Below are 25,453 nucleotides of genomic sequence, written 5' to 3'. Positions count from 1 at the left end.
TGATAAATGAAATTACTATAGCATTGGTAATCAGTTGATTGTAATATTTTATCTATAAATCAGCTTCATTCACAGTTGCCTTGGGTAATTTAAAGTTTACATTTCTTCAAATGTTCAACATTTATTCCGTGAGGCTCTTGAATTGAACATTTGACCCTCCGCGGCTCCCGTAGTGAGTCGTCTACGTCAAGATGGCGGCTTCCACTGTTAGCAGCAAAGGGGCTGAATTATCCAAAGCGGAGTATCTTAAACGCTATTTATCGACAGATGATGACGCTAAGAAGTCAAAGGGGAAAAAGAAGCGACGAAAGGTTGCGGGAAAAGGGTGACTGAGTTTTCGTTTATGTTTCAGCTCTTTGGTGGGCTTGTTGCTAGCCGCTAGTTGCTAGCCGCTAGTTGCTAACTTACGCTAGCTTATCAGTGTTACCTTTTGTTAGCACATGAAACGTTATGCATTTGAACTCCGTTTCTCTCTTATCCAAGGCTAAAGATTGTGGATGATGACATTGACTGGAGACAAATGGTCATGGTAGAAGACCATGGGGGAGAAGAGGACGACGAGGAAGCACCGGTGGTAAGAGCTAGTTAGTTAGTTGATAGTTGACGTTCGGAGTGACCCATTCTGTACACAGGTTTACAAGTCGTTGGGCGCCTGTATTTGTATTATTATGACCCTAATTTCATATACGTATTTTCCACTTTGGTTTATCATATAATTTATCATGGTTTTAGGTGTTTATCGCTATGGATCATAATGGATCACTCTTGTGGTGTTATTGTTTGCTCAGATAGCTGAAGTGATTGATGATCGTCCTGAGGATGTGAGACACATGGAAGTCTTCAGAAGCAGCTCCAGATGGAAAGTCATTGGAGGTAGTCGTTTATTCTCTGGACAAATATGTTCCTGTGTGAGAGAAACTAGGCCCAAGTATCAATGCATTCATTTTGATGTATTAGATGATGAAAATAAAGAGGACGACTCCCAGCCAGAAGACTTATCTGAGCAGACATCTAACAGAAAGACTCGACACGACTCTCCAGATAGTTCCCCTACGAGGAGAGCACGCCATGACTCCCCTGACATCTCGCCACCTAGAAGGAAACGCCACGATTCTCCGGATATTTCACCTCCCAGGAAGAAACGCCACGATTCTCCGGATATTTCACCTCCCAGGAAGAAACGCCACGATTCTCCGGATATTTCACCTCCCAGGAAGAAACGCCATGATTCGCCAGACTTGTCTCCTCCCAGACGACATGCTAGCAAGTCAGGAAAGATGCAAAGTAAAGGTGAGTGATAACAACAAAACAACTATTTGAATATTTAGTTCACCCTTGGCGCATTCATTCTTTGTCAGATTCGTCCCCCGTGAGCCGAAAGCACACTTCCGCAACAAGTCACAGCCGTTCATTGGCACGCCGTAATTCGCCAGGAAGTAAGAAACCTCAGACCAGTCGGGACTCAGACTCGGACCAGTCGCCACCACGAAGAGGGAGGCAAAAGGGACAGGCTTCCGACTCAGACCAGTCTCCACCCAGACGGCGGATGCACGGTGGGAAAGCATCTGATGATGACCTCTCGCCTCCTCGTCGTCCAGGCCAGGCTGAGGTAAACACCTCATGTTGTTATTCCTCAATCAATGATGAACTTATGTTTACATTTCTATTTTAAATCCTCCCAGGGCAGCAGCATGCTTTCCGGTGGAAAGGCAGGTCTGATTTCATCTGATGTTCTTCGGAAAGAAAAGGAGGAAGAACGCCGCCGGGACGGAAACAACCGGGAGCTGGAAAGTAAGCCTCAAACTCCTCTTTTACTCCTTTCTTCCCTGTAGTGTATACACATGTTGATTGGGGCTGCACCATTCAGCAAAAAATATGAATATCGATTTTCTTGCTTTGAATTGAGATTGCAATTCTCTGGGGCGATTTTTGTTTTCTCACATGTACACTTACTCTTTTTAGATTCTTCCCCTTGTCATATCCCGTTTTCATATTATTGGAGCCATCTAGACATGAACACCTCTATAGTCACCTTTACACTAATGGCACTCAATATATTAGACATAATAATAGAAATATGACATGTAAAACAAATATAAGACTTATGTTCTCGTGTGTTGCTAGAAATGTATTCCCAGGGGGAACTGAGTGGTGGACGGACAGGAAATGACGGCAGAGGTTCAGAGTTGAGCTGCAACTTGCCATGGATTACGGCCAGAACAGTAGCCCGTGTTTTTATTGAGAATTTTTATGAGATTATTAACCCTAATGGGAGATTAAGTCTGACGAGTACCACACCAAGCATTACAGCATCATCACTGTCACCTCGTGTCCAGTGTAGAATGCTACATGTCATCATCGCATCTTTGACTGTTTCTTCTGAATGCCTTAGATCAGGGGTCGGGAACCTTTTTGGCTACGAGAGCCATGAAGACCAGATATTTTAAAATGTGTATCTGTGAGAGCCATATACATTTTTTTAAACATTGAATGCAATAAAATGTGTGCATTTTTATGTAAGACCAACAGTTTTAGATATAATGGGCTCTAATTATGTAGACCAGGCACACTACCCCACGCCAATGGGGTGTGGCCAGCATACTTTCGTGAGCAGCGCAGTGTCTAATAATAAATCTAATACTTGTTGCCATTAATACAACTTCTGCTGCTGCATGGTTTTGCACCATACTCCGTACATGTATTTCATTCATTTGGCCATCTTCGTCAGAAGGCTTAGTTCTGCAGCTTTAGCTAGGTGACTATTTGACTAAAGGAGGAAAGTTTATATTTACATGTTGACATCTCAATGACCGAGGTAGACTACCGCATTACCCAGTAATAATCAAGTTTTGGTGTTTGACCTGGAAAATATCATCAGGAAAGATAGATATGGTCGGCCGTATTGCAGTAGAAAATAGATGGATGGATTAAAATGCATAAGAAAGTTGTTGATTTTGAATATTATTTTTAACAGTCATTTCTGTGATGTTTACTTTAAAATGTTAGCAAAAATACCTTTTTATTGTGGTAAGAAATGCTTGAGAGCCAGATACAGTCATCAAAAGAGCCCTACCTGGCTCCCGAGCCATAGGTTCCCTACCTCTGCCTTAGATTATTGTGTTTTAGTTCATTTAGCCATTTTCACGGGGGGTGGGTACATTCTTAAGTAAAAAGACAACTTATTAAGAGTTCGTAAAGTAAGTTAATGTTTAAAAATGTATTTTATGCATTACTTTGCACATTAGTGTGAATCGAGAATTATATTTAATTTTGTTTATTCAATATTTTTATCTCCACCCTTGTCGCCAGATGAGTCCCGCCACGCCCAAACTGTGTTTCGAGACAAGAGTGGAAAAAAGAGGGACTTGGAATCAGAACGGGAAGAACAGAAGAGGAAAGCTGGAGAAAAAGCAGCGAAAGATGAGAAATACGCTCAGTGGGGGAAAGGGTGAGTGAGACCGGTCCCGTTGCTGTCGCCTCCCTGTTTTCTCCAGTCAGCTGACTCGGATGTTCCCAGGCTGGCGCAGGGACAGATGCAGCAGCAGAGGCTGGAGGACGCGCTGCACGAAGCCCAGAAACCGCTGGCACGTAACTATGACGACGAGGACCTGGACCGCATGCTGAGGGAGCAGGAAAGAGAGGGCGATCCCATGGCGGCCATGTTGAGACGGAAGAAGGAGCGCAAGACTCATGGGGTTAAAGGTAACGTTGCCTTGATGCGAGCGTTGGTGGCGTGTGTTTTTACAAACGTCTGACTTTGCTTGTTTTGCAGATAAACCTCAGTATAAAGGACCACTGCCACCTCCTAACAGATTCAATATTCTACCAGGATATCGCTGGGATGGCGTCAACAGGTACTGTGTGTGTGTGTGTGACATGGAAATACAATTACCTTGGATCACTGGAGCTTTATACTCATTTATAACACATTGCAACATCTGGGATCCAATACAAAGCCTTTTTAGTCCATAAGAAACTATGTCAATAGAAATAATCACTTACAGTTAAGGGCCATCATCAGTTTACATGCCATTAACATTTTAACATATTCTTCTCTTGTGTCGCACAGGTCAAACGGTTTTGAGCAGAAGCGCTACACAAGGATTGCAGATAAAAAAGCCATCCAGGAGGAAGCTTATAAATGGAGCGTGGAGGACATGTAGAAACCGTGTTTGTCCTTTTTTTTTTTTTTTAACAAATCCAAAGCAAGACCAGCTGGAGATACAAAAAATACGTAACATGTACATAGCAGTGATGATATTTTACTCATTTTGTAAATACACAATCTGGAGATATTTCCACTTTTTTTCTTATTAAATGATTTGACTTTGTAGTGGTGGTGTTGTCTTGTGTCAACATACATAATACAACATGTCAATACAACACTTCTTATTCCAGATTGGTCGCCAGCCAATCTCTGGGCACACATAGACAAACAAACATGAACACTTACAGTACATTCATGCCTATGGACAATTTAGAGTCGCCAGTTAACCTAACATGCATATTTTGGGAATGTGGGAGGAAGACAAAGAGAAGCAATGCACACAACAGGAAGAACACAAACTCCACACAAAGATGCCCAAACATCCTATCTCATCCTATGGCTAAGGGAGAGCCGCTTGTACGCTCTATATTGGCTCACTCTCGGTCACTACCCAAAGCTCATGACCACATGTGAGGGTAGGATGTGGATCAATCGGTAAATTGAGAGCTTTGCCTTTCCGCCCAGTTCCCTCTCAAGACTCTTCCACTCCTCTAAGCCGAAACAAGGTAACCTAAATATGTCAAGCAGCTGTAAGTATGATGCAATAGAGTTGTACATCACACATACATAATGTTAATAAACATTATTTTTAATTTAATACTTTTCTGACTTATCAATGATGAATGTTACTGTCGTGGTACAGGCGGCTCTTGCACTGCATATCATTGGATCGGGGTTGTGTCGCATGGTGTGACCCGTATGTTCAAGAGGCGGAACCTTTAAAACGGAACTCTTGTTTATCAACGGATTATTTTGTAGGACGTACGCCCAACGGACTTGCTCATGGAGGAGGTTTAATGAAAAACTCCAAACAATTCTCCTTATAAAGATTTCTAGGGGCACCCGGGTGTAAAATGGACGCCTGGAGTCCCATTGCGAAGGTGTACGACCCGCTGAAAGCTGGAAGCATCGATGGCACCGACGTAGAGCCCCACGACCGAGCAATATGGAGGGCGATGTGTGCCCACTACAAGCCCAACAAAGGTGTCGTCGGAGACCCGCTGCTCACCCTCTTCGTGGCCCGACTCAACCCGCAGACCACCGAGGAGAAACTACACCACGTCTTCTCCGAATTCGGGGACATAAAGCGGCTCCGGTTGGTCCGGGACATCGTCACGGGCTTTTCAAAGCGCTACGCCTTCATCGAGTACAAGGAGGAGCGGGCTGTGGTTCGAGCCCGCCGGGACGCCAACAAGCTGGTGGTGGACCAGCATGAGCTGTTCGTGGATTTTGAACTGGAGCGAACACTGAAAGGGTGGATCCCCAGGCGGCTCGGCGGCGGGCTGGGAGGGAAAAAGGAGTCCGGCCAGCTGAGATTCGGCGGTAGGGACAGACCCTTCCGAAAGCCCATCAACCTGGGAGCCGGCCCGTTACAGGAGCGGTCTGGCGGGGGCCGGAGGGAGTGGGACCGGCCTGGAGGTGGAGGTAGAGACAACCGGGATTACCGGGACCGCAGCCGAGACGACCGAGGCAGAAGAGAGGACAGAAGCAGGGGCAGGGAGGACACCCGGTACCAAGAGAGGAGCAGGCACCGAGACCGGAGATGATGCCTTTGGGGAAAACGGACTTGGTATTGGACTCTTAAAAACTGACATTGCTGAACTCGTGTACAATGCGGTCTTGCGTGGATCTGAGAAAAAGGAACTGGTGTAACTGGTACTTGGATTCCAAGCAGGTTTTCGGCACTGTACAGAAGTGTAGCGAGTTTCCACCTGGTTTACATTAAGTGAAAGACAGGAAGTGGTTTTGGCGCCATGCGTCCACTGTGAAATGCAAATCCAGTACAGTGTAGTCCAGTGTGTACCCAAAATGAACCAGTCACCTTAAAATAGAGGTACTGTATGTACCAAACTGTGACTATGATGTACAGTAACACCACCACTATTCATAGTAATAAAAACGGCAAAAAAGAACATCAAATACTGCAAAGTTGCTGTACAGCATATCACAACATATCATAGCCATCCTCAGGTATCATGCAAGTATGCCCACTAGTGGCTATGTGTAGGTAGAAACTGGACAATGCTACATTCTTGTTTAGTGTTTTCAAATAAAAGCACATAGTTTATTCTGTATTATGTTCATTTTGGAATCAAACATGGCGTTACAATCCGAGCAAGGAGCGGTGACAAGGTCTTTTAAAGTCTGTCGCGTTGATGGTCAGTGCGTTTTAGAAGATCTTTCCATGTCCGTCTCGGTTTTGGGCCAGTTGGGGAACGTGTCCCTCTGGACTGTCCTGAAGTCGATCCTAAGCCAGAATATGCCGTAGTATACGTCATAGTACTCGTCGAAAGTTTGGAGACACTTTCTCATCCAACAGCATGACAAAATGTCTACAAACTTTTGTGCATTTTCTACATTGTGATGTCTTCCAGCCGGTTGTCACCTGAAAGCCGGGTTGATGCCGATGTTATCCGGCTGTGGGAGAGCTGGGGTCGTCCTCCTGCGCCACGAGGACGGAGGAGGGAAGTCCTTCTGATACTGAGACAGCATCGTTTCCGCTTGCTCGTCCTCTGCTGGTCGGCCATGTCTGCTGCCGTGTCCACTTCCTGTCTGTCTGGAGGATGATGTGTGAGAATGGGGCGTGGTCTCCTGCTGTGAGTTCTGGTACCTGTGTTCGTCTTAAGTGCGTAAACAAGGTAGTATAGTACGTATTTGCAAAAGTCCACCTAGAGGATGTACAGTATGTTCATGCCTTTGTCTTGCCGTGGGACAGTCCTGAAGCTGAAGGCCTCATGTGATGTGCTCTCCATCTTGGCTGGGGTATCTGGGTAGAGGAGAAAGCCTGTGGGCGTGAAAGAGTTAAAGGGTGACAAGCCTTTTAATTCCCTCTTTGCAAATGCCTCATATCCAGTTATGCAAATTCAACGATTACATCATGACATCATCCCTCGGCAACCCTCCACTGCCACAAATGGATTGCAGTCCTTGGATTGCGATTCTTACCTGCCACTGTGGGCAGCTCCCCCCTGTAAGGTCGAGCCCGTAGAAAGAAGTTATGATGGTGACGTGAGTGTTGAAGGTTCTCCATGTACATTTGGTTTGATGGTTCCATGCTGCCGCTTGCTGGAGAACAGGATGCAGTACTGAGCCTCTGCGGTGTACTCGAGGCATGTTTAGATCGGTCGCCATGGCGTCTCATAGCGTCTGCGTGATTGACAGCTACAGTAAGACAATAAAGCAGCTCAGCACCGTGGCAACAGACTCTTCATCATACGCCATGTTCAGCCTGCTGCCGTCTTATATGTTGCCGCTCTGGGCTGGACAGTCAGTACTTAGTGAAGTACCGGTGAAGTAGTGGTTTGGCAGTGTCAGTCAGGTTTTTCCTCAGGGTTCCTCCGAACATGATGTGCATGTTCCAGCCTGCAAACATCATATGCCAAATGAACTACTGAGAATACAGCTTTTATTATACTATACTACTGCTTGGCACATTCATGTTACAACTACTACTACCTGTACTACCAGCATTAAAACTACTACTGCTACTTTTAACATTCCCTTTATTAGTACACGTAACATATTGCACTTGAAATGTAAGAGATTACAATATATAATATGGTGTATTACAATGCATATTTACATTATATTTGTAGTTTTATTTTTTTAAATAATTTTTATCCTAAATACAACTAATACTACTGCTTTTACTGTAACTTTAACACCATTAACTATACATGGTAGTGTATACTACCAAAAGTAAATGTTGCACAGTAAAGTATTATTATTAATTAGTTGGGTAGTAGTAGTAGTAGCTGGAGTTAGAGTAAAAGTAGGAGAATTAGTTGTAGCAGTTGTAGTTACAGTATAGTTATATACAGTATAATACTACTACTTTTACTGCAACCACTTCAGCTAATATGACTGCTTTTACTACCAGGCCTACTGTTGTATTCCTACGCCATACAACTAGTCAATGAGATGGTGTAATTGGTAGTTTCTGTGTGGTAGAGGTAGAGTATTTATGGAGTAGTAGTCTGTTTGGTGATATTTGTGGAGGCGCCAGTAGGAGTCTCTGGTCTCCATAGTAACATGGCTGCCTTCCATAGAGGAGCCTCCAGCTAGCCTTACATTCTTTGCCAAGAGCACTGATTGTTTCCCCAAAATCCGCCTTCCTCTCGCGTTTCTTGTGCTTCTAACATCTACTGATCCTCCAGCAGGACGGGTGAGAGAACTTTAGCAGACTTTATCGAGCTTTTAAAGGTGAGAAGCGTCTTTTTTTACCTTTCTGGTCTAGGCTAGCTTCAATGCTGTCATCGCTGCTCCGGAAGTCGTGAGGAGGAAAAAGGCAAGAACGGAATGAAAAAAGATCAAGTGGAGCAAACGTCTGACCCCGAAGCCTTCCAGGACAGCAGGACACCGTGAAGACATACTTTTCCCCCGACTTTGTGGAGCCCCGATCGCCGTCTTTCGCCGAGCCAGACATGGGCTTGCCGACGCTGGAGTTCAGCGACTCTTTCCTGGACAGCCCGGAGTTCCGAGAGAGGCTCCAGTGCCATGAGATCGAACTGGACCGAACCAACAGGTTTATCAAAGACCTCATTAAGGATGGAAACATGCTCATATCTGCACTCACAAGTAAGTAGAACATATTTTGGAATCGAATAGTCTGAAGCAGAAGCAGTACAAGGTGACTTTTACAGCCTCCTTGACGCCTTTGTGTCTTTTATTGCAATGGCAGACACTTTAACAGTCGTATAAAGTAACCGCATTATTTATATTTTGTTGTACATTCTCTTCTGGGGTCTGCTTTAAAGACTCCATCCTGGTGGAATAATCCAACATTTTGTTTTTAAATCGGATTTACAGGAAATGTGATCCTTCAATGCAGTTGTGTTACTGTCGCTGAACGTTGGCGTCACGCAAAAAGTCACATATTGAGTCATGAAGAAGAAGAAAACTGCCCTGGGGGGCCCCGAATTCCAGGGGCCCTCCATTCAGTCACTGTCAGATTGTATGCGTACACTGTCTGGCCACAAGATTAAGTACAGCTACTTGTACGACTAAATACCTTTGCAAAGATAATACTCAGATATTTATACAGGTTTGAACCTCTGTAGTTTTAAATAATGACTCTATGCTGGCTGTTATGCATACGTGGTGGAAAAAAACCATCCTCATTACAGTGGCTGGTCATGAATGGGCTTCTCTGTCACCCCCCCCCCCCCCCCCCCCCCCAGGTCTTTCTCTGGCTGTGCAACGCTTCTCACAGTCCCTGCAGGAGTTCCAGTTCGAGTGCATTGGAGACGCAGAGACCGATGACGAGATCAACATTGGTGGGTTGCGACGTGATACATCACATACTGTATGTCCTCATACTGTGGCAGGGGATGTTTATTTACTCAACTGCAGAGAGCAGGAGGCTGTGTTTCCTCTCCAAAATATGACATATTTGTCGACTATTTTCCACAAATGAATGCTAAACAAAACAATGTTGCATATGTGTTATAGTGCACATGATAGGGTCGTCACAAGATCTTACAAGATTAAAACATGACAAGATTTGTCATTAAGAAGTTAATGACATGATAAATTAACAGGATAATTTTGTCCGTGCATGTCTGTTTTACTCGTCTCTGGCCACCAAACAGACAGGAAGAGAGTTCACTCTGTGGATTGTTTTCAGCACCTACATGTTGCTTCCACAGAGCAACAGCCTTCTATAGAACACTGACGAACAGAGTGAGACCTCTTGTCAGTAATACAGTCGCTTGTCTCTGTGCGGTAATGTGGCGCTGCTAGCATAAACACACGGGAAAAGAGTGGAGTCTTGCGCGCAGCAATGCAAGGTAAGGTAGTAGCAATGCCACAGCCCCTATGTGGGAATATTAATAATGAGAAAGCCCTATGCTGAATTTATTAGTGGCGGCAATAAAACAAACTTGCCCACTTCAAATATGTCTACCACAAGCCAGTTTGTAGAATGGGAATGTAGAGCGTTCATCCTGACTGTCAACACTCCAAAACGGAGCAAAAACTCATGGCAAACGATATACTGCTCATTAATACAGTCGAAAAGACAGCATTTCAAGAAATGCTGCAAATGTTTGACAGTAGGCGTCACCTGTGAGAAAATACAAGTTGCAAACACCAATTCCATAACTTTAAGGAGTTGATCTATGATTTATTAAAGGAAATCTTGCGTTATGATAATATATTATTATTACACTGGTGTACAATTTGTTGGACTGGATCTGCTTCCGAGATAAAAATGGCTAATCTTATTCATTTCGATAAGATGAACTGAACACCAATACATAACTGTGCTGGTTAGCTAATGTATTCTAGATATTACATCAAAATCACATCTGTTTATACAATAGATTTAGGCATTTTTGCTTAAATGTAATATTTAATTTTGATTCAATATCTTATGAAAAAAACAAGGCCAAGTATCACTCAGCAAGGATAGATGGATTCTACTTTTCCTGATATCTTTTCTCCATAGCAGCAAAGTCCTGGTGGAATCCTTCCGCATGCTCATCGCTTACTTCTCCACAGTTCAAGGGAAAGAAATCGAGTATATGGGAATACAAAAAGTGTAAAGTGTATCTTCAGTGACATATTCCAGCCCAGGGCTTTGTAGGACTTTAGGAGGTTTGCCACCAGCTGCTTATAATTAACTGTTTCCAAGAAACTCTGATGCAAAAGTCAATTTCTGCTACTGTTGATGAAATGTCTCTACATGCATGCATTTTATCCACTTGCAAAGATTTCTGCAATGAAAAACAATAATTTGATGTCAAAACTCTAGAGATATTAAAATGAATGTATTCGAATGTGCAGACGGGCTTCCAGATAGAACTGGTTGCTTGTAGACACGCTGTACCTTCTGATAAACTACCCTTTTTGCCAAATACCATGTATGCTCTGCAGGCAGTGTCTGTTTTGCAGTTGATGTCTCCAGTGACATAGTAAATCTAAATGAGTGAAAATGGGAACAGAGACCCTCAGAATGTAATGGCTATTTCCATTCTGCTTGCATTTGTAGCTCAGTCGCTGAAGGAGTTCTCTCAGCTGCTGAGCACCATGGAGGAGGAGAGAAAGCGGCTGGTGAGTAATGACATGAAGTCACACTTAACCCATTTTTCATCTCCGACCCACTTGGTTGTTTTCCCGTGAAATGCTGGTCCACCTGTTGTGTTTGAGTCGCTCTCACAACAAGGACTTCCTGTTTGACTTTGAGTGAAAGTGGTTGTCAGGAACCATGACTGGGCGTTCATTACTTCTCGCCCTCAGCAGGGTTTTATTTCCCCACTAGCCTGACTCACACTTCATCAAGCAGAGGCCTTTGTGTTGAGGAGTGTGTTGGTGTGTGTGTGTGTGAGTATGCTACCTTACATACAGCGCTGTGTGTGTGTGCTTTTCTGAAGGTTTGCACGGTCTACTTGTGGAGGAACCATGTGGAACCCATTCCGGCAATTCCCCAGTGAGACTGAGAGGCGAGCCCCTCACTGCCTGGGAAAGTTCATAAAAGACTTTTGTCTGTTTTTACTGGGCATATTTTCAAACCTGCTAATTTGCCTCGTTCGAATAACTCAACGCTATTAAGTTCACCGGCTGAATTCAGCCCTCATTGGATCAGAAGTGAGAGGAAAGGAGCTGCCAGCGTATCCTTCAGTCCCGTGGTCTCAGGTTTCATGGGGGTTGTTGTGCCGTACTGAAACCAAACACAAAGAAGGTGTTCCTTCTCGTTAAGATGACCTCATGATGTGAAAGTAAAGTCTCCACATGTGACCGGAAAGTTATTCAGTGCGAAACGCTCTGGAATAAAGGTCACTGTCAACACTTGGAGTCTTACTGCATAGTGGAGTGGGTCGCCACAATAATGACATCATCATCCATCCTTTTTCTTGACCAATGATCCTGTTTAGGTCAGTGGAAGCTAACACTCCATAATGGGTTTTTTCTTCTCATTGGCAGGTGTGTGTAGCTACCTAACCTATGTAATCCTAACCACTGCTCATAAGTTCCTTATTTCTTCTTCAATAGTTCCTCCACTAACTACTCTAACTGTATGTGCCTTAGTTCCCCAATAACTACTGATATCTTTGTGTACCTTATTGTAAAATGAGACCTTCATTATGTATGGCGGTGTGATAAAATGTAAGCCTTAGCCTTCCTTATTTTATATTAGTCAATATAAAAAACACTTTCAATTAGGGGTGCTCCGATCGATTGGCCACAGATCGGTATTGGCTGATACTTGCTTTAAAACGCTGATCTCCTCCACCGGTAAGCTCCGCCCCCACTGCAGCATCCAGAACAAGCATGTCTGCCGTGTGTGGGACTTTCACCCTGCAAAACATGTCTCAAAAATGTCTCACTGGGTGGCGATTTAAAAAGCTTTAGATTAGTGCGGCGTTTGGGGCCGAACACTTGGCAGGGTGTGGTGAGTTTGAGGCCTGCCATGTGATCATCCGTCAGGCTATAAAGCCCTGGTCCCAACCTGCTGCCGCCATAAGAAGGGTTTGGGAGCATGCAGACACTAATGTAGCACTTTTAGTGATATTGTGTGTCCTTCCCGGGCACAGAACAAGGAGTCGGCTGCATCTGCGCTTCAGAAGGCAGGATAACCGTGTTCAATTCCACCCTCGGCCATCTCTGTGTGGAGTTTGCACGTTCTCCCCATGCATGCGTGGGTTTTCTCCGGGTACTCCGGTTTCCTCCCACATTCCAAAAACATGCTAGGTTAATTGGCCACTCCAAATTGTCCATAGGTATGAATGTGAGTGTGAATGGTTGTTTGTCTATATGTGTCCTGTGATTGGCTGGCCACCAGTCCAGAGTGTACCCCGCCTCTCGCCCGAAGACAGCTGGGATAGGCTCCAGCACCCCCACGAGCCTCGTGAGGATAAGCAGTAGAAAATGAATGAATGAATGTTAGGTTAACCAGTCCAGGGTGTATCCCGCCTCTCGCCCAAAGACAGCACCCCCCGCGACCCTTGTGAGGATAAGTGGTAGAAAATGAATGAATGAATGAATGTATTGGTATCGGTATCGGCAGATTTCACTCATGGATTATCGGTTTCGGCAGCATAAAAACATCCCGACTTTCAATATATTATCAGTAAGTTTGTATTTTTTTCTCCCTTAATCATAAAATGTATCAATTAAAAACTGCACTTTGTGTTTAGTTGTGTTGTCAGCGACTTATATTTACATACATTTGCTGCACAGCATCGGTCGCTTGCTGAGAGAGTTATGATGCCATCTACTCTATAGAGTTGGAATAACAAGCTACACTCACAGACAGTCCCATTATAATGTGTTTATGAGCGAGGGCCAGCAGGTAGAGCCAAGTCTGTTTGTGGATGTCCAAATTTAGTGGTGGACCCCCACAAATAACTGCTGGTACACAGGCTCCGTCAAATAGAACCACAGTGGTTTTTCACAAGATGCATGTTTGAAATTAGATGGTAATGGCAAATAACGGCGTCGCTTACAAAGCAAAAATATTTTCCAAGGTGAGAGAAAGGACAAGTGTACCACCCAGTGGGAAATAGGCTGGTGTTTAGCTTAACTTTTACTGGTGTTTATAATTCAACAAGAAGAAAGTAAGTTAGCGGCAACAATGGAGGGCATCCGTCTTGTTTTCTGTAAGAGACCATTCTCTGTCCACCAATCAACATTGCCCCGTTTCTAGGTCCGCCCCCCTTTAGGTACCCTACCACTGCACTTGGTACTCCAATTGGAGAGTGCCAAAAAGTGGTGCGTTTTGTGCATAACTTTTAGAAAAGCCAAAAGCAAACTGACAGGCTTGTTTGGACACCAGACTACATTGACTACATGGAGCGCCTGCTATTTTTACTCCATTTGCTGCAGTTAATGTCCATAAAAAGCTCATTTTCCTCATGCGGGGACAACAAAGTATCTTCTGTTTCTGGTTACGACTGCGGCATAATAATAAAAGTTGAACTTCTTCTGTTTTTCGCCTCAAACTGGCCAGAGCTGGAAGTAGGCGTGTGTGCTGATGATGACGGTCATCTTTCTTCACCCGCGTTGCGACACCCGTCTGACCGTTGTGGCCCTCTCTTCCCACAGATCCAAAACGCTGACGATGTGTTGATCTCGCCACTCGAGAGGTTTCGCAAGGAGCAGATCGGCGCTGTCAAGGTATAATCATTGTTTTAGCCACCAGGAGGTGGTCTCAAAGCCTGAGTCTGAGTCTGTGACTCGTTCAGATAAGCCATGGACGTGTCAGAGTGGGGGTCATGGGAACGGACGCTGGGCAGCTCGTCACAGACGGAGTGAGACAGCGTAAACATGGCCGGTGTCTGGTTTCAGCTCCGTCCTCTCATTCACCTTATCTGCTTGTGTAGTTCTTGCTAAAAAAAAATCAACAACAAGTCTCTTGGGTCAAATATGCTCTATGGTTATAGTTACCTATTAGTCCGACTTTTCACCTCTGCTACCTAAAATATGTCAAATATTCAAAATGGGCAGGATTCTTGCAGGGTTTTGAGATCATTCAAGTAGCTGAGAGGTGGCTTTCTTGCTTACATGTTTGAAGATGAGACTCCTTTTTCTGCAATGTTGAGTATTATTCATTCATTTTCTACCGCTTATCCTCACAAGAGTCGCGGGGGTGCTGGAGCCTATCCTACTGGTCGCCAGCCAATCACAGGGCACATATAGACAAACAACCATTCACACTCACATTCATACCTATGGACAATTTGGAGTGGCCAATTAACCTAGCATGTTTTTGGAATGTGGGAGGAAACCGGAGTACCCGGAGAAAACCCACGCATGCACGGGGAGAACATGCAAACTCCACACAGAGATGGCCGGAATTGAAGGGTGGAATTGAACTCGGGTCTCCTAGCTGTGAGGCCTGCGTGCCAACCACTTGCCAAGTTGGGAAAAATTAAAACAAATATTTTTCTCTTGCTGGGAATCACCAAATACAATAATAACTTCTGCATGAGCTTGTTTGGTAAACAGAGAAGGGGAGCTTGGGGAAGGGTGGGGGAAGCAGACCTTGGGGGAGGGCAGAGAGTTTATATATGTATATAAGGAAGTCCGCCTCTTTGTGACATCACAAAGGGGCAGTTTTACCACGCCTTTTGAAACCGAGCGTTTTGAGCCATCGCAAATGTCTTTCAGGGCTCACTTCCATGAAACTTTGGTATCGTTTAACACGAGAATGCAACATTCTATCTACATTTATAGGTCAGAATAGTGGAAAAAGCATAAAAGATCCCCTTTAATGAAACAAAATCCAAAGCTGCATGACCCTGTGTGGAAAAAGTGATTGCCCCCTAAAGCTTTCCAGCATAGCTTCAGCATTGTTATCACATACATATATGACTGTTTTGTGAGTACAAGGTTTTATTTGCTAGTATTTTCTGCGAACTTTGTACAGTTATCTTTTGATATGTTGTTTTATGATGTGGTGCTGATTGAACACTTCTGATTGAAAATAAGCATGTGTTTTGTGTGCACCTCAACTTGAAGTCTTATCAGGTGTTTAGTCAGCTGGTTCGGAGAAAGATGACAAATGTTCCCCCAGCAGTGACCTTTGACTGCCATCTTTTGTCAGCGTGTTCATAAAAGTCAGTTGTTTTCTTCCAAGTTGAACAGAAACTGGAATGTTGGAAAATCTTTGTACTTTTTTGACCAGAGTTCTTGCTCCAGTTCTGTAAATTCTGACTGCATCTGAGGATGCCCGTGAGCGTGGTTGCCAAGGCGACGCGGTCCTGTGTGTGTCGGCTCGTGGAATGTAGCAGGAGCGTGTGAGGTGGTTGCAGTTGGTCTGGATACCACACAAATATCTTCACATTGTCTCATTGTGTTGATTCATCATGTTTAAGCGCACGGCTAAATATTGAACTTTATTGGGAGCCGGAATGTTAACTTTTGTGAAATATCACATGCATCTGTGGCTTGTTTATTGGCTCATACTTACTTTACACTCCAATACTTGTCTCTTTTAGGAGGGAAAGAAGCAGTTTGACAAGGAGACAGAGCGGTACTACTCAGTCTTGGACAAACACCTCAGCCTGTCCTCCAAGAAGAAGGAATCACAGCTGCAGGAGGTAACAGACATGTAACAGACATGTAACAGACATGTAACAGACATGTAACAGACATACAGTACACACCACAAGTGTGATGTTATTGCAGGCTGATTCGCAGATGAGCAAAGACCGGCAGGTGTTCTACGACGCTTCGCTGCAGTATGTCTTCAAGATCCAAGAGGTTCAGGAGAGGAAGAAGTTTGAGTTTGTGGAGCCGGTGAGGAGCGACACACACACACACACACACACACACACAAGTCATTATTATTTTAATAATGAAATAAACAGCAGGAGACGTTCAGCTGGCAGAATTACACCAAAAGTACAAAACACAACATCCACAAGTAGAAGGGTGGCACTTGGGCCAAGAAAGAGTGCATTCAAATTTTGGCAACACAATGATATCATGAAAAGGAGCGTGTCCGACCAACATGATTAAACACCTCCAGATTCATGGTGTAGAAATAACAGAGTTCCCGTCTTTGCCACGCTACGTTGGACTTCCTCTAAGCCATCAGAATCAGGGAAGTCGAACAATAAATGACGTAAGTAATGGAGGGTTTCAGGATGTTTGCTGATGTTGTGGAAGTTTGGTGTACATGAAGGACAAGAGCACCGGTTAGGCAACTTTATTCCTGGACACAGTGCCTAGCAACAGTCAAGAGATCTTCTCAACCCACAAACCGGCCTTCAAAATAAGATGTAGCCTGCTTATACCAACATCAGGGCAACAAACAGCCCTGAGAGAAATTCATAGTGAAATTGATGGAAAGTTCATGTCAAAATTTGAAGAAAATGAGAAGTTCCATTCAGCGCTTGCATTTGTACCATACACACTGTTATGATCCTACCTGTTGAAAGCATTGCCATTCAGAATTGTTAGGAACCATTCATTCATTTTCTACCGCTTATCCTCACGATGGTTGCAGGGGGTGCTGGAGCCTATCCCAGCTGTCTTCGGGCGAGAGGCGGGGTACACCCTGGACTGGTGGCCAGCCAAACAACCATTCACACTCACATTCATACCTATGAACAATTTGGAGTGGCCAATTAACCTAGCATGTTTTTGGAATGTGGGAGGAAACCGGAGTACCCGGAGAAAACCCACGCATGCACGGGGAGAACATGCAAACTCCACACAGAGATGGCCGAGGGTGGGATTGAACTCAGGTCTCCTAGCTGTGATGCCTGCACGCAAACCTGTTCGGAACCAGAATCGTTCAAATTCAGATGGTGCCCAACACCACACGGGACGGCAACGTGTTGGTGATAGTGGTGGTGCTGGGAGGGGTTGGGGGCACTTGGGGGCTGCTCCATGAAAAGAGCGATACAGTTGTCCCTTGCTGCATCACATTTTTTCAAAAAATTATTGTGGTTGACTATGACCCCTTAATAGCCAAAATTATTGAAAGACAAGAAAGATGTAGTATTCTGGTCACTACTAGACGTCAGTAATGTTACATTGATGTGACATTACCTGTATTACGTGAACCATAGGTGAAGAGTCTGACATGACATATTGAAAAAAAGTTGTCCTCCTATTCCGTGTGGCAGTGGTACCTTTTTGGCTTCTTACTTTGTCCTTCTCACCCACTCGGTTTGAAACCTACTGTAAAGTTTAGAATAAAAAAATGTGGTAGCTTGCTACAGTATTGTTAAAGCGGCAGCCATCTCTTGTGTCACGTCTGGGTGTAATGTGGTGTAAACAAAGCTAGCAGTATTGTCGGAATCTATTGTACGTCTGTGTATGGCAGATTGTTGATTGTTGATGTTGGCTGTCATGTATATGAATCAAGTAACAAACGTCATAGTGAGAATGGATGATAGGCTGATGTCGATCTTGGTTTTTTAATGCCATCATGCGATGGACTCATACTACTTTCAAGATTCTACAACAAGGAAGTTTCCCAATGCTAACGGTGAGTTATTGTATTTTATTATTGCTTATCGTGTTTACTATATTCGCTACAACGAGTATAATTGTGACTATAGGGGTGTTATTTAATGTAAAACCTGTTTTTAAAATGTCATAAAGTAGTTTTCTATGCTCTAACTATGGAAGTATTCCATCCATGAATGCTATCACGGTTGGGGCTGGAACCAATTAAACGTGCTAAACGTGGGACGGCTGTTTGTGAGAGTCAAAGTGTCCAAAAGTATGATCACTAGATTTGACACTAGTCGCTTTTTTTGCATAGACCATTCGAAGGGTTTGATTAGCATCACCAGACACATGCTATTGTCTTGATTGATGTGTTTGTGTGAATGTAGCCTGAAACGAACAGAGGGCGAGAATGAAAGCTCTTTTCTGGTATTGTGTCGTGATGTGGAGAGAAAAAGGTTCCAGAAGTTGGCCATATTGGGCAGCGTGTGAACATGAGCATCATTAGCTTTGGCAATCACGACAGAGGAGACAAGAAATGCGTCCAGTGTCCAGCTGCTGATAAACATGTTTTAATGATACATATCAGCGGAGGCCACTTCCTGTTTCGGTAGCGGGTGCTTCCTGTGTGGAGATCTCTTCCGCTCGACTGGGAAAGAAAGTCTTTGTTGTAACGTAAACAAGGACAGCAACCCCAAATTCTTTTTGTCAGAATTGTTGTGATTGAGCAGATGACTGACAGTGGCTGTGTTTTCTTTTACTCTTCAGTTGCTGGCCTTCCTGCAAGGCTTGCTGACCTTCTACCACGAAGGCTATGAGCTGGCCAGCGAGTTTGAACCTTACAAGCAGCAGCTGCAGTTCAACCTGCAGAATGTATAAGTCGCATTTTAAATGTCTCCAATGTCCGTTTGATACCGGTATGCTGCTGATTGTCAACGTCTTTATTGCGTTTTTCTGCCACTCTAAGGCCCGAAACAACTTTGAAAGCACCCGTGCCGAAGTGGAGAGGCTAATGAAGAGGATCCGGTCTGCCGAGGAGGACTTTAAAGCCCCAGGCTGCTTCACCATGGAGGGATATCTGTACATACAAGAGAAACGTGAGTGCCAACCCGTAAAAGCAAGTCAGTTCCTTTCCTGGGTACTTTTGTTCTGAACATGCGTGTGTTACAGGTCCTCTGGGTAGCGTGTGGACCAGGTACTACTGTACATATGACAAGAGTTCTAAGATGTTCACCATGAGCAACACAGAGGCCCGGCCCACTGGCCGACAGGTGACGTACCATCTGTTGGATTCTGTCTCTGCGCTCCCACTAGGGTGTATTGGACAGGATGTAGTCTTGATGCTGGAATTTAGTACTTCCAGTTTCAAGACATTTTACCGAGTGGTGGGCAAATACATTCTGTACATTTATGATGTCATAAAAAGCCGCAACTGTTCCAACATTTTGTATATTAGGGGACCTTTAAGTCATTCTAATGCTAGTTGAAATAGTTACATTTCTATATGTGCTGTTTAAAGAACGGCGTGCTGAACGGGGCGCCGGAGATGTTCAAGCTTCGCTCGTGTGTCCGAAGGAAGACGGACTCCATCGACAAACGTTTTTGCTTTGACATCGAGGTGGTAGAGAGGTATATAGTCAGATTCTAAAGCCACCAAGCAGTACATTCCTTTCAGTTTACTTGAGTCCATTTTAGCAACCTTCTTCTCCCTCCCTGCAGACATGGCGTCATCACCCTACAAGCGCTTTCTGAGGCCAACCGCCGCCTGTGGATGGAAGCCATGGACGGGAAAGAACCTGTAAGAGTGCTTTGGCTGAGTCATAGTTTGCACTGTGCAGTACTTTTAATGTGACTTCATGTTCCTCAGATCTACACTCTGCCGTCTCTGCTCAGCAAGAAAGAAGAGAGTAAGGACTCGGATTGAACTCATGTCCACGCTGACTTCCTTTTTGCTTCATAAGTGTTTGTTCTTTGGCAGCGTTCCTCAATGAGACAGGCTTCAGCTTCGTGAGGAACTGTATCGAGCTGGTGGAAAGTAGAGGTAGGGCTCCTTCCTGGTGATGGTGACAAAGATAACGAGTGCTGAAGCGTGTCCGCATGTGCGTGCAGGCCTCACCACTCTGGGCCTCTACCGGACCGGGGGAGTGAACTCCAAAGTGCAGCGCCTGATGACAAGCGTGTTTGGTAAGACGTGGCTCTGTGTCTTTCCGCTTGATGATGATGATGATGATGAATCATGCTTCATCATGCTTTCCTGCAGCATCCACTTCTGCTTCGGGCACACGGCTGGACGCCGATGCTTGGGACAACAAGACCATCACTAGTGGCCTGAAGAACTATTTTAGGTGACATTGCACAACACAGCCGCTTTCTGTCTTCAATCATTGAGTAACGAGTCATGTGACCTCAGGTGCTTGGCAGAACCGGTCCTGACTTACAGGCTGCATAAAGATTTTATCAAAGCTGCAAGTAAGATCTCAGCCTATTGCGTCAGACGGCCTCTATAAACATCAGTGCAGCTTTTCTGCAGAATGCTCACCTTGATGCTTTCACAGAGTACGATGACCAGAAGCATCGGGTGAGAGCCGTCCACACTCTCGTCCACAGACTACCGGAGAAGAACCGAGTCATGCTGGACCTCTTGACCAGTCACCTCCTCAAGTTCGTACCCAGCAATGTAAAGAGAACTGATCTTAGCGTGTCGACAATAAACAAATATGAAGCTGAGAAGGATCATCAGTCATCAACTTGACTACCTTATTCCGTCCTATGTCCTACGTCCTACGTCCTACGTCCTAAACAAACGTGTTATCTTAATCCGCCGCACCAACCAGTACATGCTGTTTGTGTGCACAGGGTCTCCACCCACTGCGATCAGAACCTGATGACCGTGTCCAACCTGGGCATGATATTCGGCCCCACCCTGATGAGGTCGCAGGAGGAGACGGTGGCGGCCATGATGAACATCAAGTTCCAGAACATCGTGGTGGAGATCATCATCGAGAACCACGATAAGGTGGACCAACGCTCATACACCAATGTGAACACACACCTAACACCTGTCCTACGTGGCTGTCAGATATTTGGCGAGGCCCCGGACCTGTCGGTGCCGTTACCTCAAGCTCCAACTTCTCGAGCGACTCCTCGGAGGAGCAAAGCCATCTGTCTGTCATCGGGGAAGAGGAAGCCACGCCTCTACCCGCCTGCTCTTTGCCTGGCGGACAATGACAGTTAGTCCTTGTACTTGTACAACACCAGTAGTGATGTCTGGGTGGACTGAACATCTAAATGTGCCTCCAGGCGACACCTTCAGCAGCAGCCCGGGCACCACCCCCATGGGCAGCCAGGAGTCTCTGTCCTCGCACTCGTCAGAGAAGAACGGCGTGTCGCAGGCGTCTCCCTCCTCTTCGCCTCCTCCCACTCAGCCAAGTCCCTCCTCTCAATCGGAGCCTTCTCCTTCCTGCGCCTCCAATGGAGAGGACGGCAAATGGCCGAAAGAAGACGTAGCCGCCCCCAGCAAGCAGGCATCGTCTGTGACTTCATCCACGTCGTCGTTGCGCTCCGCAGCTGAGAGGACGGATTCTACTATCTCCTTGTCATCTGCGAAGGGGTCCAGATCTATTTCATCCTCATCCACCGTCCACCTCTCCTCCTCAGAGTCTCCTCTCAGGGAGGGTCGTTCAGTCCAGAGAGTATCTTCCGTTGTGTCCCTTAAAAGCACAGTGGACCCAATGGAAGCTTCCACGATGGGAAAAGACTCTTCACCTCCTCCCCAGCAGCACAGGACCACATACAGGACGGCCTCCTCCTCCTCTTCCTCTTCCTCATCCTTGTTCCCCTATCAGCGGTCCACATCGTCCTCCCTCACCTCCCTGCACATCTCTGAAGGTCCACCTATGCCACCACTCACCCTTAGAACTCCAAAAATGACCTTCTGCTCATCGTTCTTTGCTTGCTGCTCCAGATTACAGAAGCTGTCACGGCTCCGTGCAGAGCTTGGCCTCGCTGGACCCACGGGAGGCCAAGCGCAAGATCTCCCACATCCGCAGAAGCTCTGACGTCAAGCACTCCATGTCTAGCAATGGCTACCAGAGGCCCGGATCAAGGTAGGCCACTTTAAAGGATCAAAGCAGGTCAGCTAAGTGCTTTTTACTGTGACGATGTACTGCTCCTGTGTGTTACAGCCTGTCAGTACGCGTTCAACAGCGGGACAGCTCAGTGTTCTCCTCTGCTTTGGACATTTGTCCTTCCGGAAGGTTTGTCAGTTCCACGCACTTTAAATCCAAGGTATCGGAGGCAGCTAACATTTCTTCCCATTCAACTGTCAGGGAAGCAAAAGCTCTGTATTCCTGCGAGGCAGAGCACAGCCACGAGCTCAGCTTTCCACAGGGGGCGCTGTTTTCAAACGGTAAGAAAGACAGTCATTGGTCCATTTCTGCTAACCACAGTGCGATCTGCAAGGGCAAATCATGATGAGGATGTGTCGGCTACATTGGTGTTTGCCCTTTCCTGATTTCTTTAAATGAAACTTTTTATTATTATAAAAAAATCCAAAGCTACATGGCCCTGTGTGAAATAGTGTTTGCCCCCTAAAGCTAATAACTGGTTAAGCCACCCTTAGCAGCAACAACTGCAATCAAGCGTTTGTGATAACTTGCAATGAGTCTCTTCCAGCGCTGTGGAGGAATTTTGGCCCACTCATCTTTGCAGAATTGTTGTCATTCAGCCACATTGGAGACTTTTCCAGCATGAAGCCTTTTTAAGGTCATGCCACAGCATCTCAATAGGATTCAGGTCAGGACTTTGACTAGGCCACTCCAAAGTCTTCATTTGGTTTTTCTTCAGCCATTCAGAGGTGGACTTGCTGGTGTGTTTTGGATCATTGTCCTGCTGCAGAACCCAAGTTGGTTTCAGCTTGAGGTCAGAATTCATGGTTCCATTTATACCAGCAAGTCTTCCAGGTCATGAAGCAGCAAAACAGCCCCAGACCATCACACTACCACCACCATATTTTACTCTTGGTATGATGTTCCTTTTTTCAAATGCTGTGTTAGTCAGGTTTGCAGTTCTTTGGATGTTGTTGTGGGGTCTTTTGTTGACCTCTTGGATGAGTCATTGCTGCGCTCTTGCAGTCATTTTGGTTGGCCGGCCACTCAGGGAAGATTCACCACTGTTCCATGTTCTCACCATTTGTGGATAATGGCTCTTACTGTGGTTTGCTGGAGTCCCAAAGCTTTAGCAATGGATTTATAACCTTTTCCACACTGATATATCTTGATTAGTTTTTCATTTGTTCCTGCTTTAGATCTCAGCATGATGTCTGGCTTTTGAGGCTCTTCGGTCTACTTCACATTGTTGGGCAGGTCCTATTTCAGTGATTTCTTGATTTATTCTTGTGAAAATTACTTTTTCACACTTTTTATTAAATTTAATTTTAAAACTGCTTTTTGTGTTCAGTTTTGTTGTCATTGGTTAATATTTCAATTAGTTTGATGATCTGAAATATTTTAGAGTGACAAACCTGAAAAAAAGGAAAGCAGGAAGGGGGCAAACACTTTTCCTCACTAAGGTCGTTGGGATGTGCTGGAGCCTATCCCAGCTGACTTCAAGCGGGGTACACCCTGGACTGGTGGCCAGCCAATCACAGGGCACATATAGACAAACAACCATTCACACTCATACCTTATTCATTCATACCTATGGACAATTAGGAGTGTACGTTTTGACACCACTGTATATAAATAGTATGACATCATAGTGTGACATCAAAGCATGGTGAGGGGAGGCTAAACAATGGGGCGCATATTTTGGGTTGTTCTTTCATTCCGGAAGTGACCAATCTCTCCACCAATGAACATACTGCATTGTGTCTAGCTCCGCCCCTTTAGGGACACCACCACTTTGGTTAACACAACTGAAGAGTGCCAGAAAGTGGTCATTTGGATGCAGTAGTCTTGGGACTTTTATTGATGTTTTGTTAATTTCTCAGTAAAAAAACATGCTGTGATGTGTTTTGGTTTGCAGTGCATCCGTCCGTGGAACCAGGTTGGCTCCAGGCGACCTACAAAGGCAAGACGGGCCTCATTCCGGAAAACTACATTGTGTACACCTGAATGACCTTGTGATGTCATCACACTGCTGACTGCCTTGAAGACTTCTCCTTTAGGAAAGTGCTAATCTGTGTCAAACAGTGGCTTTTATCATGTAGCTCCAATCACTGAACACTGTGTCTTGACTGATACACCCACTGGCAACAACAATAGGTACACCTGCACCGTCTCATGTGCCACATTCCCCACATGATCTTTGTAAATGTAGAATTTTTCATACAGCTTTTGTATTGCCTCCTAATAGACAGTGCAGGTGTACACTGTTTACTGTATTCCCCCCACAGCAATAATGTTGTTTTTTCATGGATTTTACTAATTTAACTCTTTCTAAAGGTCAGTTGAACTGTCAGAGCTGATCAAGTGGAAGTTACTGAGCTGAGGCTTCCTCCTGCTGCCACCATCCCTTGTCTGCATGTCCTAATAAAGGACACATCCTTGATGTATACAGCCTGTCTGTGGACTTGTTGGGAATTATTCCTGTGTGTTTTCCTTCGTCTTCCTCGTCAAAATGATCTTCTCCAGTTGAAAAATTGTAAGAATGTACATTTCGGGGGCTGCACGGCAGTCGAGTGACCTCACAACTAGAAGACCCGTGTTCAATTCCACCCACGGCCATCTCTGTGTGGAGTTTGCATGTTCTCCCCGTGCATGCGTGGGTTTTCTCCGGGTACTCCGGTTTCCACCCACATTCCAAAAACATGCTAGGTTAATTGGCCACTCCAAATTGTCCATAGGTATGAATGTGAGTGTGAATGGTTGTTTGTCTATATGTGCCCTGTGATTGGCTGGCCACCAGTCCAGGGTGTACCCCGCCTCTCGCCGGAAGACAGCTGGGATAGGCTCCAGCACCCCCAATCCTCATGTGGATAAGCGGTAGAAAACGAATGAAGGAATGTACATTTTGCACCGCTGCATCTTAAGGAATGTGATTTTTTTTGTCAGGTTTTTTGGTCACACTATCATGATCTCTTGATGGCAAAGGCAAAAAAGGCTTTTTCTCTTTGAACATAGTGTGATTGTTGAGCTGCATTAGGAAGGCCTCTCTCACCGTGCCATTGCTGCCGAGCTTGGACGGAGTTTCCTTTGAAACGTCTTCAAAGATCCTGAGGGTTATGGAACAAAATAGTGAAGTGGTAGACCCCAGAAAATGTCACCAGACCTGAGCTGGATG

General features: G+C 45.1%; 4 protein-coding genes across 7 annotated transcripts; 3 read left to right on the top strand and 1 right to left on the bottom strand.

The window, feature by feature from the left end:
* The first annotated feature begins 166 nt into the window (after nucleotides 1-166).
* Nucleotides 167-4,333, top strand: bud13 (BUD13 homolog). The gene is made up of 10 exons (XM_058087315.1): nucleotides 167-325; nucleotides 484-574; nucleotides 789-873; nucleotides 958-1,290; nucleotides 1,359-1,609; nucleotides 1,683-1,791; nucleotides 3,310-3,448; nucleotides 3,518-3,702; nucleotides 3,773-3,854; nucleotides 4,070-4,333. Exons 1-10 carry the CDS (start codon nucleotides 192-194, stop codon nucleotides 4,161-4,163), a joined length of 1,503 nt encoding a protein of 500 aa, XP_057943298.1. The 5' UTR covers nucleotides 167-191; the 3' UTR covers nucleotides 4,164-4,333.
* A 661-nt stretch (nucleotides 4,334-4,994) lies between these two features.
* Nucleotides 4,995-7,713, top strand: snrnp35 (small nuclear ribonucleoprotein 35 (U11/U12)). Its single transcript, XM_058086597.1, has one exon. It carries the CDS (start codon nucleotides 5,122-5,124, stop codon nucleotides 5,812-5,814), a length of 693 nt encoding a protein of 230 aa, XP_057942580.1. The 5' UTR covers nucleotides 4,995-5,121; the 3' UTR covers nucleotides 5,815-7,713.
* On the bottom strand, nucleotides 6,313-9,227 carry si:dkeyp-69c1.9 (uncharacterized). Of its 4 annotated transcripts, none has more exons than XM_058086599.1 (6): nucleotides 8,492-9,227; nucleotides 7,485-7,630; nucleotides 7,214-7,429; nucleotides 6,963-7,052; nucleotides 6,654-6,888; nucleotides 6,313-6,515 (listed from the first exon to the last, which is right to left on the bottom strand). In XM_058086599.1, the coding sequence occupies exons 3-6, from the start codon at nucleotides 7,407-7,409 to the stop codon at nucleotides 6,428-6,430; spliced, it is 609 nt and encodes a 202-aa protein (XP_057942582.1). In that variant the 5' UTR covers nucleotides 7,410-7,429; nucleotides 7,485-7,630; nucleotides 8,492-9,227; the 3' UTR covers nucleotides 6,313-6,427. The 4 variants fall into 4 exon arrangements, with proteins under 4 accessions (XP_057942582.1, XP_057942581.1, XP_057942585.1 ...); XM_058086598.1 differs by having other exon boundaries at nucleotides 7,214-7,414; XM_058086602.1 differs by having other exon boundaries at nucleotides 6,963-7,034; nucleotides 7,214-7,414.
* LOC131138034 (rho GTPase-activating protein 42-like) lies at nucleotides 8,255-24,736 on the top strand. Its single transcript, XM_058086580.1, has 24 exons — nucleotides 8,255-8,845; nucleotides 9,448-9,543; nucleotides 11,259-11,320; nucleotides 14,312-14,383; nucleotides 16,207-16,308; nucleotides 16,397-16,507; nucleotides 18,941-19,045; nucleotides 19,140-19,269; nucleotides 19,343-19,443; nucleotides 19,692-19,801; nucleotides 19,892-19,970; nucleotides 20,040-20,079; nucleotides 20,151-20,213; nucleotides 20,282-20,356; nucleotides 20,433-20,517; nucleotides 20,583-20,641; nucleotides 20,728-20,833; nucleotides 21,029-21,188; nucleotides 21,252-21,402; nucleotides 21,473-22,060; nucleotides 22,137-22,278; nucleotides 22,357-22,428; nucleotides 22,501-22,580; nucleotides 24,197-24,736. The coding sequence occupies exons 1-24, from the start codon at nucleotides 8,692-8,694 to the stop codon at nucleotides 24,283-24,285; spliced, it is 2,832 nt and encodes a 943-aa protein (XP_057942563.1). The 5' UTR covers nucleotides 8,255-8,691; the 3' UTR covers nucleotides 24,286-24,736.
* The last annotated feature ends 717 nt before the right edge of the window (nucleotides 24,737-25,453 follow it).

The sequence above is a fragment of the Doryrhamphus excisus genome, chromosome 11 (assembly GCF_030265055.1).
Source record: "Doryrhamphus excisus isolate RoL2022-K1 chromosome 11, RoL_Dexc_1.0, whole genome shotgun sequence".
Taxonomy (NCBI): Eukaryota; Metazoa; Chordata; class Actinopteri; order Syngnathiformes; family Syngnathidae; genus Doryrhamphus; species Doryrhamphus excisus.
Note: the sequence above shows the minus strand (reverse complement) of the source record. Positions and strands in the feature narration are given on the sequence as shown.

What these genes read in the sequence shown, in the direction of transcription:
- si:dkeyp-69c1.9 (XM_058086599.1), bottom strand. Translation starts at nt 7,409, where the DNA reads ATGAGACGCCATGGCGACCGATCTAAACATGCCTCGAGTACACCGCAG. An exon ending in TGTCCCACGGCAAGACAAAG is followed by an intron (nt 6,889 to 6,962) that starts GCATGAACATAC and finishes TACGCACTTAAG; the next exon opens with ACGAACACAGGTACCAGAAC. An exon ending in GGCATCAACCCGGCTTTCAG is followed by an intron (nt 6,516 to 6,653) that starts GTGACAACCGGC and finishes ATTCTGGCTTAG; the next exon opens with GATCGACTTCAGGACAGTCC.
- bud13 (XM_058087315.1), top strand. Translation starts at nt 192, where the DNA reads ATGGCGGCTTCCACTGTTAGCAGCAAAGGGGCTGAATTATCCAAAGCG. An exon ending in ACGACGAGGAAGCACCGGTG is followed by an intron (nt 575 to 788) that starts GTAAGAGCTAGT and finishes TTGTTTGCTCAG; the next exon opens with ATAGCTGAAGTGATTGATGA. An exon ending in AGGAAAGATGCAAAGTAAAG is followed by an intron (nt 1,291 to 1,358) that starts GTGAGTGATAAC and finishes ATTCTTTGTCAG; the next exon opens with ATTCGTCCCCCGTGAGCCGA.
- snrnp35 (XM_058086597.1), top strand. Translation starts at nt 5,122, where the DNA reads ATGGACGCCTGGAGTCCCATTGCGAAGGTGTACGACCCGCTGAAAGCT.
- LOC131138034 (XM_058086580.1), top strand. Translation starts at nt 8,692, where the DNA reads ATGGGCTTGCCGACGCTGGAGTTCAGCGACTCTTTCCTGGACAGCCCG. An exon ending in GCTCATATCTGCACTCACAA is followed by an intron (nt 8,846 to 9,447) that starts GTAAGTAGAACA and finishes CCCCCCCCCCAG; the next exon opens with GTCTTTCTCTGGCTGTGCAA. An exon ending in AGGAGGAGAGAAAGCGGCTG is followed by an intron (nt 11,321 to 14,311) that starts GTGAGTAATGAC and finishes CTCTTCCCACAG; the next exon opens with ATCCAAAACGCTGACGATGT.